The sequence below is a fragment of the Phaenicophaeus curvirostris genome, chromosome Z, assembly GCF_032191515.1.
Source record: "Phaenicophaeus curvirostris isolate KB17595 chromosome Z, BPBGC_Pcur_1.0, whole genome shotgun sequence".
In the NCBI taxonomy this organism is placed as follows: Eukaryota; Metazoa; Chordata; class Aves; order Cuculiformes; family Cuculidae; genus Phaenicophaeus; species Phaenicophaeus curvirostris.
Genome location: NC_091431.1, coordinates 45849254 through 45864928, shown reverse-complemented (window position 1 = coordinate 45864928; position 15675 = coordinate 45849254). Strand labels below are relative to the sequence as shown.

General features: G+C 38.9%; 1 protein-coding gene across 1 annotated transcript in view; it reads left to right on the top strand.

Moving 5' to 3' along the window:
* The first annotated feature begins 287 nt into the window (after positions 1–287).
* KDM4C (lysine demethylase 4C) overlaps positions 288–15675 on the top strand; it is a 265420-nt gene continuing 250032 nt past the window's right edge. The window contains 2 exon segments of the mRNA XM_069881261.1: positions 288–385; positions 10827–10991. Of these exon segments, the coding sequence (XP_069737362.1) occupies positions 10848–10991 (144 nt within the window). The 5' untranslated portion in view covers positions 288–385; positions 10827–10847.

The following is a 15675-nucleotide window of genomic DNA, read 5'->3' as shown; positions in this document are numbered from 1 at the left end:
CCATCAGGCTTCCCCCGCGCCTCTCCCGCCTCAGCGGAGCCGCAGCTCCACACGCAGCCCTCGCACCCGCCCGCACCCACACGCCCCGGCGCCCCGCGGCACGTGACCCCGCCCCCATGTGACCGTCACCTCCTTTGCCCCCGCCCTCAGCCGCCTTCCGGCTCCGAAGCCGCCAGCGACGGCGCCCGCCGCGGGCACGTGACGGGGCGGGGCGGGGGCGCGAGCGCCTCTCCTCCGTCACGTGACCGCTGCTGCTTCTTCTCCCTCTCCTCCTCCTCCTCCTCGTCCCGGCCCGCGGCTCCGAGGGGCTGCGCACGCCGCCTCTCCCCTCCCCGCCGCCTCCCTCTCTGCCTTCCTCTTGCTGTCGTCTGCTGGTCCCGGGCAGGTACGGGGCGAGCTCCGTGCGGGTGCGGGGGGAGGCGGCGCCGCCTCGGGGGTGGGACGGAGCGAGGGGAAGCGGAGCCGGCAGGTGCGGGAAAACCGCGACCGCGGGGTGTCCCGAACAGCCGCTTCTCTTTTCCTGGGAAGAGAGCTCCGCCGTGCCCGCACGGGGTTCGGGGCGTTCCTGGGAGTTACTTTAAAGTGTCGGGAGACTTTTTAAAGCCGAAGTGAAACCCTCGGTTCCGCGCTGTCGGAGCCGGTTTTGGGAGCGGGTCTTTGGGCGGCGTTAATTGGTTTCTGCTAACGAGCATTCAGTCTTCCGCACTTAATTATAACTCGCGATCTAAATGAGAAATGTATACAAAATATTTTTTTCTGTCGGATTAACTATCTTAGGAGACCTAAGAGGTGTCCTAGTTGAAATAATAGCTGTCCTTTTCTTTATACTAGTTCAGAGGATGAACAACACTTGTTTTTTATGCTATTAACTGCGGATTTATGATTCTTTGCACTCTTTTTCTGTGACATTAAGAACAGCAGAAGTTACCCGGTGGCTGCTACACTGTCAGTTTTTAAATTGAAACACTCTCTGCAAGATAGAAATTTATTAGCAGCCTAGTACAGGCTGTTTTTTGACAATCTACAGTGTTGTGGGTTTGCATTCTTCGTGCATTAAGAATGTGAAAGTGACTATAGCATAATACTTGTCTTGGGCTTTTCCCTTGTTTTTCCTTGAACTGTGATTACTAGCTGGTGGCATCGCTTCGCAGACGTACCTTCCAAACACAAGGCAATGGAAAATGCGTGATTTACTTTTCAGTACTTGAGGGTGAACTGAACCTCTGCCAGTCACGCTTATTGTGCAGTTAGCTTTGGTTTTGAATGCTGCTGATGGTATTGATTGCTGGCAGCTGATGGTTTTCTTCTAGCTAAGTGCTGGTATGGATGCATGTAAAAGCAATTTCCTTTCTAAGGACTGGCAAAGGAAATAATACCGCTCATCCAACTAGGTGAATGTGACTAAGTAGCCACCGGACCAGAGTTAGAGCTGGTGTAAATAAGGGGAGAATGTTTAGTCAGTGTTTGTTTAAAAGAAATAGTAATTTTATTTGATCTCTTGATTTTTTTTTTCTTAGCGGTGAGTATGATTCTATGAAATAAAAAAGTTGTCCTATTATTGGTTAGTATCGAGTACAGAAATTTATCTCTTGGCCTGATTTCTAAGAAGATCAGGTAAACAGTTCTGCACCAAATCTAAGCATACAATTACCGTGGTAATGTGTTCAAATTGGAAAATTATGCTGTTGAGTGCTAATTATTAGAATCTTCCTAAGCTGTTATAAACAATAGTAGTAATTCTTAAGAAAAAAAACGGGCCCAATGGTGACTTTGAACCTAACTTCATTAAAAAAACAATAGCTTGAGGGGATCTAGGACTGCCAGTTTAAACAGCACTTGATTGGTTTGATTTTTTTGTGTCTCAAAATGAACAAGTGATGTGTTGGATTTTTCTTTTTCATTTGGATTAATTGACTGATATTTTGAAAAAAAATAGTGTTTTATACTTCAATAGTAATTGTTGTGTAATGAAATCAAATAATTAAGGTGTTCTTAGCAGTTTGCTTATCTGAAGTCCAGTGTGTGTTGTAAATACTTACTGTAGTCTTGGTGTATAAAGAGTCAGTGTAATTCAGGTTTCTTAAGAGGCATTGTATATCATAACTCATTCTTTGGTAGACATACATTTTGCTCCAATTTGACTTCACCTGTTTAAAATTGTGGAGTTAGGCACAGCAAGTAAGTTGTTAACTTTGTCTGTTTGAGTCGTCCTACTGCTAAGTTATGCAAGCAGTCTTATTTACACTTAATTCTGTTGACATCTGGTATTTGTGGGACAGTATGCTTAGGACACTGTACACTAAATGGAGACAACATATGTAAACAGCAGATTAGTAAAAAATTGTCATTTAATGTGTTAAAATTGCAGGACTTAATATTCAAAACACATCTTGTGAAGACTGAATATTGAAAAAATTTCAGTACCTAATCAGTTTCACTTTCTGACCCTCAGACATGACAAAGATACTTGGTTGACTATTGCAGATATTATAGGGGAGTTTCACAAACAAAATGTGCTCTAGATCTTCTGACATTTCTGCATGTTAAATGTAGAATCACTTGATTTAGGCTGTTGTGATTTAGCTCAGTAGACTGATGATTTCCTGCTTGGTTTTGTCTAATTAAATGATAGTAACTAGTGCGTAGCTTGTCTCTAAGAAGACCTAGGTAAGTGCCCTTATTTGTAGTAGATGCTGTATGACAAAAATTACTGTGCAGATTTTGTTTTGTTTTCAGTTTATTGTTTGCTTAAAACATTGCTGAAATGGTAAATGAACCTATGGCTTTGGAGTTGGACAAATTGCAGTTTTGAAAAAAAAGAGGGAAATTTTGATTTAAAATTAAAATATGGGACATGTGTAGTAGTCTGTAAACTGAGCTGTGAATAAAGGCATAAAAATGAAAGAATTTAATAAAATCCTTAAGTTTTAGGAATCCTACTCTTCATATTTGGGATGGAAGTATTCGGCCTGTTTGATTTGAATGAATGAATGAGTGAATATTTCAAAATGGAGATCAGCAAAACCATCTAAAACTTGGAAAAAATATTAGGTAGTAATAAAGGAAGAACTCAACTGACTCGTCACCTTCAGGGTTGTAGATACAGCTTTGAGTTGATGAAGCTTCTAAGCTCACAACGTTCTTCTGTTCTTCCCATGGAAATATCTAGATTTATTGGGATACAAAGCAGGTTCCTGCTTTACCAATGTTAGCTATAACATTAAAACTACTACTTAAACTATTACTTTTCATTGAACTTTTTGCATTGCAAAGTGGTATGACATGCTAGAACTGCAAGTTCAACAGAGGCACAGTGCTGGTTCTTTCTTGCTCCTTTTGTCTGTTATGGACTAGAGCCACGTGGTTTCTAGATACCAGTATCTGAGTTCATTTTAAGTGATCTGCCTCTGGTGTTAAACGGTATGCTGTTGTAGTAGCCTCTGATCAGTTTGGAGTAAGGAGTCTTTTGGTTATGCAGAAGGAGCAAATGATGTTTTCTCCTACTGTGAGCAGTGTAGCGGACTACAGAAGTACAGTATAACTGAACTGTGTGTGTGCTTCTAGGACATGTGGTTCACTTTAGTGTGTGAATTTTCAGCTGCAACAGTGGAAAGACAAGACATGCATGACTATTCCCTGACTGCTAGGTATTTGGTCTAGGGTAAGGTAGAGCAAGCTGTAAGACCAGGGAATTGCCTGTTGTCTTTGAGTTACAAAGTCTTTTATGAGAGGCGAAATACTCACTAAGAAGGTTAATAGTAGCTAGACCTTATCACAGGTGCAGAAATATAATTTCAGGTGTGTTGGTAGGTAGTCTTAATGGGGAAAAATACATTTTTCTGTTTCTCAGGCTATAGAAACTCAGTTACAGGTGTGGTGGGTTTTTTTTAATTGATTTGTATTTTTTTTTCTTGTCCTTCTTCTGCATCTGATAAAGAATTTGCTGTGTAGTTGGTGACTTGTGAGAAATATTATCCCTGTTACTATAGCATATCCCTGAAAATAATGTGTTTTGATGTTAAGGATTTCTGAAAGTTAGGGTATCTTTTGGAAAGAGATCTGTAGAGACAGTATGCCATATAGTTAGGAAGAATGGAGTTTCACTTATGTTGTAAATAAGTGCTACTTAGACTATTACAGATTAAGACCTGATTTTCTGCTGCTCGCTTACTTTACAGCTCCTACCGAGCTTGTTGTACAAACTTTGTACCTTTTCTTTTGTAGAACCAACTCTGAAAAAAGAAAGCAGGAAAAAAAATGTAGTTTTCCTTAAGTTTAAAGTGTTTTGATTGAATGATTCCTAAAAATTATGTTCAGTATTTTATAATGTGAATGCTCTGACTTTTTTTTCTTTTTAAATGCAAAGCTTTTGCATTTGGCAACTATTTTCAAATAGTTTTTTTGTTTTCCTCAAAGATTAGTCTCAACAAAATGCTGCGGCTTTTTGTGCATGCCTTTCTCTGGACAAATTTATTTTCTTATTGTTATTTATTTGAAAGAGAGAATTTTCAGAATGAATTAATTCTTCCTCAAGTGTTTATGGTCCTGCAGGTGGTGTGTGTGAAAATTTGCAAGAAAAGAAAGTAAGTTTGAACTAAGTTTTCCTTGAGAAGTGATGACTTTCAAAGATTTGTTCCTTATTTCTTCCCATCTTCCTTCTCTTTTTTTTTTTTCTGGAGCTTGCTTTATAAATTTGTTTGACTTGGGTTGTTGAGTAAAGGTTGTAGTTTACATACTGAACACACAGAAATAATAAAATATTCTGATCTTCTAAAATATGAACACACTTGTTTTATGACTCAGGTATGACACAGTTGGCCTATAGTTATTTATGGCTTTTCCATGCTAGCTAATAATTTTGTGTATAGCAGAGCAGATGTAGCAAGGTTATGGTTTTCCTCCTTTCTTGTTCTGCAGTGCTTTCAATACGGGAGTCAAAGCGGGCACTGCTTGGCAGCATCAAGAATATCAAGAGATGCTTCCCACACAGCAGAAGAATGATAGTGCCTAGTCCTGTGCAGTTTAAAGTCAGAAAATTTTGGTACCCTGCTAGTGGAAGGTAGAACTCAAGAGTTAATTTTGTACAAGAAGCAAAAAGAAGTGGTCAGCCTTCAGAGATCTGAAAGATTAGTATTAAGGCTGAGAGAGAATACTGTGACACTGGAAGTTGGTTTCATGTACTGAAGGTAGCAGGGTTTTGTGCATGTTAACAAACTGCAAATTAACTCGTGCTAGGCTTCTTTTGGGGTGTTTTATTTAGCTTTCTAGTTGTGTGCCTAACTGTAATTCAGTGAATGCAATTTGTAGTTTGGATAGCTTTCAAATAAATGAAACTGGAAGATGTTTTCCACTTCTGGGGATAATGTATTCTGTGTTCCTGTGAAGATGTGAAGGATTCTGCATGGAATGGTGTTAAACAGGTAACTCTTCCACCGATAAATTATATTCAGTATCCTGACAGCTTTAACAGTATAGTAAGGTGTAGGCATTATGAAACAGTCCGCTGTTTTGACAGGGTGGGCTGGAAATTGTAGTTGCCTGGTACTAATTTGAATAGTTGAGATTCAGTTGGCTGCAGTTTGGGTGTAGAGGTCCTCTCGTTTTCTTAAGATATAGAAGAAATAATCCTGTAGATGCTGCACCAAACAATCATGCAGAATGAAGTGTGTGATCAAGCACGTAATACAGTACACTTCCCTTCTGTAGATATAGGTAATTAACTCATCCCATATCCAGGCTTAGTCAATAATATAAAAGCATACAGAAAGTTATTCTTTACTTTCTTCCTCTCTTTTCTGCTTTTTATTTCTGTTTTGTTAGCCTGAGAAGTTTCTTGTAGTCTTTTATCACTAATTTGTTCTCGTAGTTAATGTATGTATCAAAGTATCATGTTTGTGTTTGTACAGGCTTTACAGTCTAAATGCTACAGAGTTTGTTTGTAGAACGTTTCCCTCCGTCATCATAAAGGGTGAAATGCATTTGCATCTTTGATTGTGTAAATATTAGTAACATCAGTGAGTTTTCATCTTGCTGTAAGTATATGGTCCTCTCTAGTGATGTTATTTGACATTTTGAATTAAGTTCATTAGGTTTATCAGACTGCATACTGACAGAGATGTGGGTGATTAAACTTTACTGACCTCTGGTTTCTACTTGTGCACTATTAAGACAAATGTAGCGCTAATATACCCTGGCTAATGATTTGAAGGTCTTTTGACAAGGCTGGGCAATGGCTGTAAATGTTTTAAAAGGAGGATCATATTATTTAACCCAGCTATTGTCTCTTCAGCTGGCAACTTTGGACAAGTAGCTTGCTGCATTTTATCTGGATTTTGCGCTGTTTAATCAGATATGTTTCAAGATGCAGGCAATTACTTGGTCACCAGGAAATTTAAGCTCTATGGGCAGACTTTGCTGTTTGGATCAAGCTTATAGCTTGAACTTGTTTGATGAAAGCTTCCCCATGATTAGCGGAACTTCCTTCTTTCCACATTAAGCAAGGTACTAATGCATAGTTTGAGGGGAGTATTTCTTCTCATTTATTCATGTTGCCGTCTTTTCTAGATAGTCATGGGCAACGTTGTTAATGTGGAGTACTGTCTTGCAAGAGATATGGAAAATAGCTGTTAATACTGTTGATAGTCAGGCTTTAAAATAGCTATAAAAACCCCTCCATGTATATCCATTATGTCTTCCTTTTTTATCATGTGGAGCCTGAATGGACATACTGCCCTTGTTTCTGTAACTTTGTATTTACTAATGTCTTGCATGTTTTCATTGTGTACTAGTAAACAAAAACTCTGAAAGTTTTATTCTCAGCTTGTACACATCTGTTATATCACAAAATAGGTAGCTGTGTGTACACTTAAGTGGAATATTTAAGACAGTGATAGTATAATTTCAGTGTGGGTTTTCCTTTAGAATGGCATCTTGGTGGTTATGTTCTTGTCTGCAAAAGAACTTTTGAAGGCCTCTTAACTCTTACCTTGTATTTTATGCTCCTTTTTTTTTTTTTTTTTCAGCTATTTGGTAGGGTGTAACTGAATTTTTGCGTATGAGAGACAGCAAAAATAGGAATTGACAGGAGAAAGCATATAGGGCTCTTGAATTCCACAGTCCTTGAGAGAATTACATAGTGTGTTAGAAGCTGATAGATTTGAATTGGAAGACCAACATTTTGCAGCTGGTTTGTCGCATAGGCTTGTTTCTTGTGGTAAACTTAAACTATATATCTTACTGCTGGTACTTATTGTTTTAGGTTGACATTTGTAATGAACATGACTGCAATAATAAAATAGTGAAATTGATTTAAGAAGCCTCAGCTGCTAGGTAATAGCTGTAAAGAAGCTAAATTACTAAGAAATCATAAAATGAATAACATCATCTAATAAGAAGTATATGAGCTTCTAGCATAGCAAATACTGCATAGCCTTTCTGATCTGCTTCCTGAAGTACAGGGGTTTTACAACAGAATCTACTCAAGAAGTATTCTTCCAAACGTGCTTATCAAACAGCTGTTTTACCCAGTAAATTAATGAGAAAATGTATTTTACTGAGGAAGAAGGGTAACACAGCAGCATGGATTGGACAGTTTATTTCCACCAAAAGAGCTGTGTGGTCACTGGGATGGGGAATTGGACCCCAAGTCGCATGGAAGCAGGTAGAAAAAAAGATACTGTGAAAGGAAAGACAAATTTAAGAGACAACTTTAATTTGTCTCTTAATTCTGAGACTAATTTAATTCCAGAACCTCTGAAAGAGAGAGCCTTGACCTTGTAGGAACACATAAAGGCACTATGCTTCATACGTTTTGTGCCCGTAGGCAAAATTAGGATAAAGGGGTTGATATTAGATTTCCTTTTGAAACTGGGTTTCTGTATGAGTGGTTTCATTTCATACATTCACATAAAAACTGCTTAAGCTAATTGATAAATCAATTTATATAAATTATTTTGGAATTGGGCATAATCTGTGGTGTAGTGAAAGGTGATGGAGGTGATGCCTGGCACTGTGCACCTTTATGAGTTGGCAGAATTAATTTGTAACTATAACTTCTGACTTGTACGTCTAGCTGTGCAGCTGCACTCTTTAGCTTACAGCGGTAGGTAGGAGTTTCTCAGAATTGGAAAACTGTGGAGCTTGGAAGGGATCACAACTGCTCACACTTAGCTGCTGATCACACTGAGCTGTGGCTGAACAATGACAGCTGGGCATTACTGGGAAGAATCTGGCTCATTTATATTCCCACATGGATAACATCAGAGGATCAGATTCACTGAGGTTGGAAGGGACCTCTTGAGAACATGTGGTCCAATGCCAATGCTGAATGAGGGTCAGCTGGAGCAAATTGATCAACGCTGTGTCTAGTTTAACTTTTGAGTGTTTCTAAGAGTGGAGACTCTGCAACCACTCTGAGGTGAGAAAGTGTTTCCTGATGTTTAGATGGAAATTCCTGTGTTTCAGTTCGTGGTAATTGCCATTTGTCTTGTCACTGGGCACTGCTGAAGAAACCCTATCTGCTTCTTCTTTGCTCCACCCCATTAGGTGTTTGTATACATAAATAAGACCCTTCTCTTCTCTAGACTGAGCCATCCCAGCACTCTGAGCCTTCCTTCATGACAGTCCCTTCATCATCTTAGTGGCTTTTTGCTGGAGTCTCTTCTAGGAGCGTTGTGTCCCCTTGTACTGGGGAGCCTAGAACTGGACACAGCACTCCAGGTGTGGCCTCAGCAGTACTGTATAAAAAAGAAGGAACACCATTCTAGACATGCTGGCAGCATTCCTCCTGATGCAGCCCAAGACGCTGTTAGCCACCTTTGGTGCACGGACGTATTGCTGGCTTGTGTTCAACTTGGTGTTGCCTAAAATCCCCAAAGGCTGTTTTCTGCATAGCTGCTTCCCAGCCAGGCCCAACCCATATGCCTGATGTTTTTCCTCACCAAATGCAGCACTTTTCACTTTCTCTTGTTGAGCTTCATGAGGTTCCTGTCTGCCCATTTTTCCAGCCTGTCAGGGTCCATCTGGATGGCAGCACAACACTGCTGTGTAGGCTGATCCTCCTAGTTTTGTATTGTCTGCAAATATCACATTGAATTCAGCAGAAATAGTTGCTCTGCTTGGGCTTACATAAAACTACAGGTCTAAGGGATATTGAAATAGTGAGACAACAATTCAGTTGTTGACTAACTGAATGTAACTCATAGGTTCTTGCATCATTCCTCTCTGGCCTCAGCCCTGTTAAAGTTAGTGCTTTAGGAAGACTTACCTTGGTATGGAAATGCTGGACTTAATACTGGGTGGTTAAGTGGATAAAACACCCTTGTTAAAAGTTCCTTTCTGTCCCCTAAAAAAGCATACCCACAGAATATTATGGATGTAAAAGCCAAATTCATAAGTGGGTGCTGAAGTAATTTGCTTTAAATGAACAAACAAAAGCCCCAAAACCCCAAACCACCAACTAAAAAATGAACTGTTCAGTCTCTCTCTCTCCTTCTGCTCCTCCCTTACAAATCTCCCCAAAACTGAGCTGACAATGTTGGAGAATACTCAGAGCTGAGGAGGGGTGTTATGTACAGTCAGTGGAGTGGATGGAAGGGTGTGAGGTGATGATTACTGAAGGACTATTACTTTTTTACACTCTGAAGAAATAGTGTTAGTTTTTTTAGAAACTGTGTATGTGTATTTCACTGATATATATGCTGATTAAATACATCTACAGGTGCAAGCTGATATTTTTTACAGGGAAAACGAATATCGTGTTTACTTAAACTTCCTGTGTGACTTTACTGTCAGTGAAACATTATAAATGGTAAACACTGTCTGTTGCACTTTGTGATGAAGGAAAGCATAACTTCAACTTTGGTCATAAGTCTAAGTTTCACTTTCCTAGGACTGGTCACTGTAACAAGTTTACATGAAGAACTTGAGTGGATGGGATTGCATGAGGGGTTCATTATATACAAGCCAGCTGTTTACTACTGAGGGAGGTTATCCCACTGGTAAATGTTGAGGGACTTAATTAAAATGCAAAAAATCCTCCAAATGAAAGTGGTACTGATGTTCAGAATGGGAGAGTTGTAGAAATCTAGTTAATTACAGTTCAAGCAGGGATGGAAAGTACGGTAGAGAGAGCACTAGTATGTTAGTAAAGGTGGGAGTGTAGAAAAAGAAATCTAAGTTCTGAGAATGGAGAGTGGTGTGCTGGGTGGAGCAGGTAGGCAAAATGAGTTGAAAAATAAGGACGGCAAAAGTAGGCTAAGTGTTGGTATGGCAGGAGGAGAGTGAAACATAGAAAGACATAGTCTTCCATATATAGCTTTCTTGTGCAGTGATTCATACCAAACTAAAAGGGACATGAAACTAATGAAATTAATGACTAATACACTAACATACAAGCAGAACTTAGTGACATTGCATGGCATAGAAAAACCAAGGTTACATCCATTTTACAGATTGAGAAAATGAGGAATGAATTAATTTATATGCTCAGGAAAGAAGAACCAGTAAACAACTAGTCAGTGTTTTGTATTCTCTGAGCTTTTTTTTTAAAAATTAAGGAATAATAGTTTTGTGAACAATAGATGGCAAGTGATGATGCATAGTTGGAAATTGCAACACCTGCTGAAGCTAAAATATGTCTGTCTTTTGCCTGAAGATCAATCCTTTCAGTATTGTTTCCTTTAAAACATAAAAATAATTTTGGTTTTAGCTATCCTCAACATAGAGATGGAAATAAGAAGAAATGCTGATCGTCTTTAAGCTTGCATGGTTTGTTTCTGTTGAAGTACTTTAGTGTATCTTCCTTTTTTCCTTATTTTTTTTTAAAGCTGGACTGAAAGTGAACCACAATGGCTGCTGTCATCGCAGATAGTCTTCCAAATCCAGGCTGCAAAATCATGACTTTTAGGCCTTCGATGGATGAATTCAGGGAGTTCAACAAATACTTGGCATACATGGAATCACAAGGTGCTCACAGGGCAGGAGTTGCAAAGGTAAACACCTATAATGTAGAACAAAACCCCTGGTCCTGATAATTGTTTTCTCAGTATTTGTATTTTTCTGGTTGCAAAACTGGCTGTTTTACTAGGTAACATTTTTTCTAAGTGATTTTCAGTGAATAGATACTGATCTTACTCTTTCTTGAAAGAGCTTTTTGCTATCTCTGATGTTCCATGCAAACTAATTAAGATGGTGCATACTGTTTCCTCTCTAAATGTCAGTTGTTTCCATGTTAACAATTCCAAAAGAGAAATTAAGGCAGATAAAAAATAGTTTTTGGCAAACCAGAACGAAGTAGGGAATTAATAGGAAAAAATTGGAAAATCCAGATCAACCAGATGTTGAACTTGGTCTTCTAGAGTTGTATATAACTTTACTGAAACATGTAATCCCACTACAGTCAACAAATGTATGCGTAAAGATAATGAGGCACTGTTTGAATGGAAATTGTTTTTTTAATGATGATTTTTATCTTTTTGTTAATGAGAATTGGAGGTACAGTAACTGCTATTGCATTGCCCTTTGAACAACGGTATATCCAGGATCTGTAAAGCAAGTGTTCCTCCCCTAACTGAGACTGATTATTAGGGATTAAATCTGATGCAGTTTAATGTTATATCATCTAAGTATTTATGCTGTATCTATCTGTTTTCATAGAACCATAGAATCACTAGGTTGTAAAAGACCCACTGGATCATCAAATCCAACCATTCCTATCAATCACTAAACCATGCCCCTCAGCACCTCATCCACCCATCCTTTAAACACCTCCAGGAAAGGTGACTCCACCACCTCCCTGGGCAGCCTGCTCCAGTGCCCAATCACCCTTCCTGTGAAAAATTTTTTCCTAATGTCCAGCCTGAACCTCCCCTGGCGGAGCTTGAGGCCATTCCCTCTTGTCCTGTCCCCTGTCACTTGGGAGAAGAGGCCAGCACCCTCCTCTCTACAACCTCCTTTCAGGTAGTTGTAGACAGCGATAAGGTCTTCCCTCAGCCTCCTCCAGGCTAAACAACCCCAGCTCTCTCACCTGTTCCTCATAAGACTTGTTCTCCAGCCCCCTTACTAGCTTCTTCTCTGGACTTGCTCCAGAGCCTCAATATCCTTTTGTTGCCTTTCAAACCAGCAAGGCACAGTGCAGGTCTGGAAATCCTAGTTTAAATATTATAAGTGATCTTTGGGAATAACAGTCTTAATCACTGAGTTTTGAAGCCAATGTTGCAAAGTATAGACATCTAAAAAATGAGAGAAGAGAAACAGCCTGCAGTTTTTGTTTTCCCTCATTTGCTCCTTCTTTCCTGCTTCCTAGAACAAAGCAAAACTGTCCCCCTCGTGCTTTGAAAACCTTGCTGTTTATTTGCTTCCTGATTTCTGAGGATAGACTACATAATAGATCATATTTTCAAGCTCTTCTCTGCAAACAGGAGTAGAAGCGTGATAAATAGGCAAGAGGAAAGCCTGAGCTGAATTTTTAATATACTCAACTACGTTATGGAACCTGTTTGTGTGGGGATGAACTACTGCAGTCCTCTCATCTTGAACAGTGAACTTAACAGCAAATTCATCATAATGACATGTGTTTCTGAACAAATTTGTGCCATTAACATGCATGTGAGCAGGAGATTCTAGCTTTGTCTCATTCTGTGGATTATGTACGTGGACTCGAGTTAAAAAAATAATTCTTATTTTAATATTGTTTGTATGTATAAATAGTTTCATTTTATTTGTTGGTAGTTTCTAATCATATTTCATGGAGAAATAGTAAGTGCCTCATAATCAGCCAGTGAGGTACTAATTGATAGTAATTTTCTGCTATTAGAAATTTATTTGTGTGTAATGTACTTCCTTTCTTTGGTATGTTATGTATAGAACAAAGATAGGCATGCATAAATTTTACTCCTTGCTTTCTCTGGCTATGTGAGGAAGCTATTATATGAGCAGGATTAGTGTGTGATATGTTTGGAAAAAAACAAAACAGAAAATGAAGTTTTGTTTAAAAAGAGGCATATTTGTGATACAGTCATCATCATGGCTGTATCCATCCTGTACTGCAATTAATCTTCTTAATTTGGGCCAGCTTGGGCTCTTTACTCAAACCTTACTTTAAAGAAGCTGCCTCAAGAGGATAATTTGCTAAAGTTTTAACATGATATAAATGCCTTGTGTTTAATTTTCTTTTAAAAACCCTGTAGCTGTTCACCTCTTTGAGAATTCTCAGGAGGTGTATCATCAAAGGTGAGACTTTAATTCTTAAAAAGCCTACGCAAAGTTTTCTTCTTATTTCTGAGACATTCATAATAAATAAGAGATTCAGTTACTCTCCGATAGGGTTTGTTGGAGTTTTTTTTGTTTCTTTTCTGTCACAGATTGAAGCAGCTGGGAATGCTGATCAGTGGCTTCCTGATACCTGGTGCTAAGTGCTCTTCTGAGGCTGCTGGTATACATAATGGGACTAAAATATGTAATGAGGGGATTGATGCAGGACTACTGCCTGATGAGCAGAAGACCTTTATTTAGGCTTAATGGCTCCTTTATATGTGTTAACTAGTAAGAAGGCCTTTACAATGATTGGTTGTTTTTGCTACTTGTTCCCCAGCCTAGGCCAGGCATATGATGTGATGTTATACGATTGGCTAAGATTAATTGTTCATGCCTTCGTCGGGTTTCTTCTCTCAGCCAAGGTCTTTCAAGGACAGCCTCCATTTCCCTGTGTCCTTTGGCCTGCAAAAGCCTCCACAATGTAATGCTTTCAGCCAAATGTTCTAGTCATTTGCGTGTCTAAGTTTTAGGATATCTGGAAAAGGAGACAATTCTATGTCTTGGCATAATTGGTTGCAAAATTTCAGCCAGTAGGAAGTGTAAAAAGATGATGAATTTGTCTTACTGGAAATATTCTTCAGATTTTTTTGAGTCGTGAATATGCCTTCAGTTGTCCTGTTTTGGTTCATTATCTTGATTTTTTTTTTCTGATTCCTTTCTTGCCATCCTCTTAATTAAACTTCCATGTGCAGCCACTGTAGGAGGAAAGGGAGGAGCCATTGACGGTGTCCTGAGGAGAGCAATGGACATAGTAACATTAGGAAGAAATGAGAAAAAAGAATGTGAAACAGCTTTGCTTTTATTGTATAATTTAATATTTCTGTAACATTGCCATCATCTTTATATCCTTACTTGTAGTGTTGCTCCGCTCTTGTGTGCACGTTCTCTCACTCTTGTGAATTTTTAGGTGTTATCTTTGTAAAGTTTCTGGGTGGACTGATTTTCTGCAGTAACCAAGCATGAGATTGAGTCTTACATATATTAAGTATGTATGTCTGAATATTCACTTGCAAGTGAATTGCAGGAAAGGCAAAGATGACATAACATCAATAAAATATACTAATGCTGTAATTCTAAAAAGTGTGGCACTTAATATGTAAGCATCTGTTTCCTGTAAGCTTTATTTTGAGTTGAAACACCTTGAAGGAACATTGTAATGGGATAATTGTGTTTTAGGTTAGGCACATGAATATGTAAAACTGATTTATTTTAAAAAATACTAGATGCAATGATATCTACCAGGTGTTTCAGTATTTTGAAGGGTATAATGCAGATATTGGCTGTGGAATGGTTGCAGGCATATACTGGTTTTAAATTACTTTTGACAGTGATCCAGTAAACAATAAATATCTAAAATGGTGATCATGGCAGCAGAAGAACACAAGTTAGGCATTTTGATCATTTTCTTCTTCATCGTAGTGCAGTGTTGCAAGATGTAGACTAGAATCCTGTAACTGAGTTGAAAGTGAGTGGGAAGTCCATTCTAGTGATTTAAGTGACAATCAAAAGTATTTCAGATATATAGCAGCTTTAAAGATTCATGAGAAGTGCATATCCCTAGTTAACAATGTTTAACCTGTATTAATTTTAAATTTTCAAGTGACATTTTATTTTTTTTGAAACATAATTAAATACACCGCTTTCTTTCTTGATGAGAGAGCTGCTTCATTAAGGATGCATGTTTCAGTGTTGTTGCTGTTAACGAACTATAGATATTTATTTTGTTTTTTTCCTAGGCTGTACATTCTTTCAAAAAAAGGAAACTGTTTTTTGTTGTTCTCTCATTAACATTATCTCAATGAGATGATTATTAGATCTCATTATCAGGGATGGAAAAATCTGGCTACAAGTTACTGTTCTCTCAAATTGTACACATGCATGCAGTTAAGAGGAGCAGGAAATTAGCGCAGTCTTAAAAATATTCCAAGATGTGATTTGCAGAGGTTGTTGCTATTCTCATAGCACTTGGAGTTTCATACTGTTTGTGTTCATAGAATCACAGAATAACCAGGTTGGAAGAGACCCACCAGATCGAGTCCAACCATTCCTATCAAACACTAAACCATGCCCCTTAACACCTTGTCCACCCGTGCCTTAAACACCTCCAGGGAAGGTGCCTCAACCACCTCCCTGGGCAGCCTGTTCCAGTGCCCAATCACCCTTTCTGTGAAAAATTTTTTCCTAATGTCCAGCCTAAATCTCCCCTGGCGGAGCTTGAGGCCATTCCCTCTTGTCCTGTCCCCTGTCACTTGGGAGAAGAGGCCAGCGCGCTCCTCTCCACAACATCCTTTCAGGTAGTTGTAGAGAGCAATGAGGTCTCCCCTCATCCTCCTCTTCTCCAGGCTAAACAACCCCAGCTCT